A 4,680-nucleotide genomic window follows, 5' to 3' on the forward strand; every position below is an offset into this window, starting at 1 on the left:
TTATGTATGTGTGTGTATATATATATATATATATAATATATGTATATATAAATGAGTTCATATTTCGAACCGAGTATAATTATATATATATATATATATTTCACATTTAAATTTAAGCACGAGTAATGAAAAAAATAGCTTTAAAAACATTTTTTTATAGAATAAAATAATTTAGAGTCATTGGATATGAAATAATAAGATTGCATTTTTACCCAAAAATGACAGCATGATTTTTTAATTTAATGATATGGATAGGTGACTTGGCATGTCACCTAAGATTAAGACGTACCATAAATCATAAGCCTTAATAAGATTCTCTAGCACTACCCTAATATAAAATTCCCACACTAAGGACCAGAAGAATGCCCCAAATTGCAAAACTTGAACCAAATAACGACGTACTGGACTATGAGTACGTATACGTAAACATAATTAGACTTTCACATATAAACCAGGTATATCTTCTTAATTCACAGCCCTGCAGTTCTTCCTGATCTCTCCTTGTTTCCCAACCAACACATCAATGGAACCCATCTTCACCATCGCAGCAGCAAACTCCAAACCCCATCTCCCCGGATGGTTTCGGTTGTACTTCACCATCTTCCTAGTCAAATCACTGCTCCAAAGCTCCTGATCCGTTGCCAACAACCCTTTGTGACCCACCAAATTCTTATAGTAGTTGTTATCGAGCAAAGTTGGGGTTAAGGGATCAAAAGCCACAACCGGATCAACACCATTTTTCACATTAGGGCATTTGGATTTCAAGTACTCCCCATAAGCCGCATCAAGTTCAGGGTCTTGTGCATGTGTTTTGTTAAAGGAGTACAGTCGTTTTGAGAAGGAAGAGCAGTGTGAGTCCCCAATGGAGTGAGCTCCAGAGAGCGTCACCATATCTTTCAGTGACAACCCTTTTCTTGCAAAGTTGGTCTTCAGTTGTGTTGCGTTCAAAAACGCATCAGGGAGGTTTTTGGTCACTTCTGAAACCAACGAGACCGTTCCGTCACGGCGGCCTCCGGGGGCAGAGTAGTATGTTCCCCCCGTGATAAAAACACTGTCTCGGGCAGCGAAGGTGATTATGTCTGCACAGGAGACGGTGTTGGGGCATTGAGCTTCTATATTGGCCTTGGCTTCGTCTATGACCTCAAAGCCTTGGACGCCTTTGTTTCCCATGCTTTCTTTTTCTGCAGCTGGCTTGCCAGGTTTCGAATCGAGCAGAATTGATGCATCGCAACCCTAAGTAAAATCAAAGCAGGAGTTTATATTAAATGGTCCTAGATCGAATTTCCTTCAAGAGTTTAGCTAAACTACATCTTATATCCAGAAGTGCATGTCATCGCACGCCAACCAGGTGATTACTCTTGTGAGATGAAAATTGTATAAAATATTGGTTGCAATATGCAAGAATATTCATTAATTTTCTTTTACATATTTGTAGCTAGCTAGCTCTTTACACTTTCTTTTTCATTATATTACTCCGATCCAAATGTACTCATGAAATATTTCAATCCTCTCCTCTGATTACAAAGGAATGAGCAATAATCTCTGAATATAAACTCGGAAATAAAAGAATAGTTGTCGAACGTACGTACCATGACAAAGCAATCGTGGAAATGGAGTCTGATGAGCGCAGCAGCTATGCCCGGATCTGTTGCGGCTGCCTTCTTCACTGTATCTCTCACAATCATCTCCGCCGAGGGGCATGATTTCCGGTAGGAACCAACCTCCAAAGGCACAGAGGCGACCGGTGACGAGACCAAACCCACCAAGATCAGCAGCAAACCGAAGCAACTGATGAACAAGTTTGCCGGCATTGGATCTAAATATCAAACCCTAAAACTTAACTCGAGCTTAAATGACAGAGAAAAAGGATCGAGTGAAGCACATATATGGAAAAGCCTTGCTAGCTACTGCAAATTTATAGCAAAGTGAGTATGAGCAAAGCCATAGGAATGCCAAACCAGCAGGCAATTGTAGTGAGGCTTCGGAAATTGGTAAACAAATCACAACATACAGATTAAAAATGAAAGGCGTGTGCCCCCCGCACGACTCACTCATTCCGCTGCGTTATTATATCACTGAAATAGATCGACGAGTGTGAAAATGAGAATCTAATGACCTAGCATGGCGAGTCTTTTACCCACCTTTATAGATGCAATGTTAAGAGGGTCATTTGTTTTCCCCGTCGTTCAATGTTTAAATGTATATAACAAAGAATTAGAATCAAACTAATGACCATGAGTACGTTTGCACGTAGTGTAGTACGATTTGTTGAGAAGTACGATGATTGTAATCTTATATGACTGTCCAACATCTATTCATCTTGTTTTAAACATCAAAAATCCAAGTATAACACTCTATTACTTAACTTTACGAATGTAGAATTTTATATCGGAACTTCACACGCAATATTTCAACATTTCAACGTAGAAATTAATTGTTTGACATACCCCTTTTAACATTGGATTTGTTCTCCCTTCAATTCGATATAATTTTCCTATGAATTACTATGGTCACTACAAGTCTAAACCCCACATTTAAATGCCGTAATGTGTATGTATGTCATAAACTTGGTAATGTGTGTGCATGTGGGTCTTCTACTTGGTTCGGTGTAGTAAAGTTCTATCAAACTATATACTAAAAGCAGAATCGATCACACATTATTATCGATTTTGGGCAGAATTAGTATAATGTTGATCAAGTCCTCTAATTAGTCTTGCATCTCAAGCAAACTCTCATGAGGAACCGATATACATCACAATTCAACCCCATGTATCAAGTCGATCATTTATATATATTTCAATGAATCACAGTTCTCAACTATTTGAAAACCATGGGAATGCATGGACACAATCTAGAACAGACATCAAGTCGCAAGTGACTATAAATTAAGATCAAGTCGCGACTGTTCCCCCTTCGTTTGCATTTCGCCTTCATTGATCAAAGCGATGGAAACTTTCATTGCTTTGGTCCACAACCCACAGAATATATGCTACTATAGCTTCTTTGTTCAAAGCTGGCAACTATAGAAGCTTGGACGATATAAATGTGCTTCGTTTTGTTTATCTCACATTCTCACAATTTAACATATTTCTAATTTTTTTGAAAATAGTTCCAAGGTACACTTCCACGTATGTTAGATATATTTTTGGTTCTGGGTTTTGTAACATTTCTTCATTCAATGTTAGTTGATTTTTGTTGCCAAAGAAAAAAAAACGCGAAGATAAATTTGTATAGTATTTGTGGTTGCCCTAAACTCCACAAATTAAGACAATTACAAGGCCTTCAATAATTAACCACCCTAACACTATGAAGGTACGTTGTTTGGTGCAAAGTGAATAAAACACTTAGTAAATTTAGCTCTTTTAACAAATAACCCATCTAGCTCCAACCTAAAATTTCAGACAAAAGGTTAAAATTAAGGGAAAATGCTCATTTAGTACTAATTCAAACCCCTTATTTCCCATTCCAATGATAATTTTTTGCATTAGCCCATTCCAATATAAGGTAACCTTTTTTATGCCCAAATGCACAAATCTTTTACGCCTAAATGCACAAATCTTTATTAAAGTCTTAACAAACCATATTATTTTAAAACTATTTTTCCCCACCTCTTCAACATGAAAAGACTTGGCCGGAACCTCGGACTCCGGTCACCGGCCGCCGGACTCCAGTCACCGGAATTTCCTTGACCGCCGGATTCCGGTCACCGGAATTTCCCCGACCGTCGGACTCCGATCACTGGATTTTCCCCTGTAACCAGTTACTGACCAGTTACTAGCCCCTAGTAACCCGTTACTGACACCCAATAATCACTTAGTTTTCAGTTACTGACACCCAGTAATCATCCAATAATCACTTACTAACCCCTACTAACCAGTTACTGACACCCAGTAACCAGTTACTGACACCCAATAATCACTTGGTTTTCAATTACTGACACCCAGTAATCATCCAATAATCACTTACTCATCCCCAATAATCGAGTTACTGACCCCAATAACTTTTAGTTTTCAGTTACTGACACTCAATAATCACTTAGTTTTCAGTTATTGACACCCAGTAATCACCCAATAACCACTTACTGACCCTCAATAATCAGGTTACAAACCTCAAATAATAAGTTACTGACCTCAATAATTACTTATCAATCCTCAATAATCACTTACTGACCCTAATATTCAAGAAAAAAAAAATCTTTAACTGACTTGAACTGGGCACCCATAATTTCTTCTCTGGGCACCCACCTTCCCCGATGGTGAGCACACTAGCCTCCTCCACCGAACCCGGCGCACCTCACTCTGCATAACAAGTCCAGATCCGGCGCACCTCACCTCACTCCACCGAACCCGACGCACCTCACCTCACGTCGGCAAGCAGTGCCCTTCCCCAGCCACGATCCAGCCTGGATTGAACTCCAGCCAAGTTGCAGCTCGCTAATATCTACACCATCTCGTCGTCGCCGGCTTGGCGCAGATCGGAGTCGCTCCGGGATCAGATAGGAGATCTGGTGAGGTGGAGGAAGGACTAGACGCCGTCGTAGGCGTAGGAGATCTGGTGTGGTGCGGTGGAGGCGAGGTGATAAGGTCTGGGTTGATGAGAGAGAGAGAGAGAGAGAGAGAGAGAGAGAGAGAGAGAGAGAGAGAGAGAGAGAGAGAGAGAGAGAGAGAGAGAGAGAGAGAG

The 4,680-nt window shown here is 40.0% G+C and overlaps 1 protein-coding gene across 1 annotated transcript; it reads right to left on the bottom strand.

The window, feature by feature from the left end:
- Positions 1 to 465: 465 nt before the first annotated feature.
- LOC101315430 (peroxidase 5-like) lies at positions 466 to 1,811 on the bottom strand. Its single transcript, XM_004298076.1, has 2 exons — positions 1,590 to 1,811; positions 466 to 1,233 (listed from the first exon to the last, which is right to left on the bottom strand). Exons 1-2 carry the CDS (start codon positions 1,809 to 1,811, stop codon positions 466 to 468), a joined length of 990 nt encoding a protein of 329 aa, XP_004298124.1.
- Between the last annotated feature and the right edge of the window lie 2,869 nt (positions 1,812 to 4,680).

Source organism: Fragaria vesca, linkage group LG4, assembly GCF_000184155.1.
Source record: "Fragaria vesca subsp. vesca linkage group LG4, FraVesHawaii_1.0, whole genome shotgun sequence".
NCBI classification, from domain to species: Eukaryota; Viridiplantae; Streptophyta; class Magnoliopsida; order Rosales; family Rosaceae; genus Fragaria; species Fragaria vesca.

Bases quoted from the DNA above. Each gene is read 5' to 3' on its own strand.
- LOC101315430 (XM_004298076.1), bottom strand. From the start codon at position 1,811: ATGCCGGCAAACTTGTTCATCAGTTGCTTCGGTTTGCTGCTGATCTTG. The intron at 1,234-1,589 runs GTACGTACGTTC...GATTTTACTTAG, and splicing joins TCCACGATTGCTTTGTCATG to GGTTGCGATGCATCAATTCT.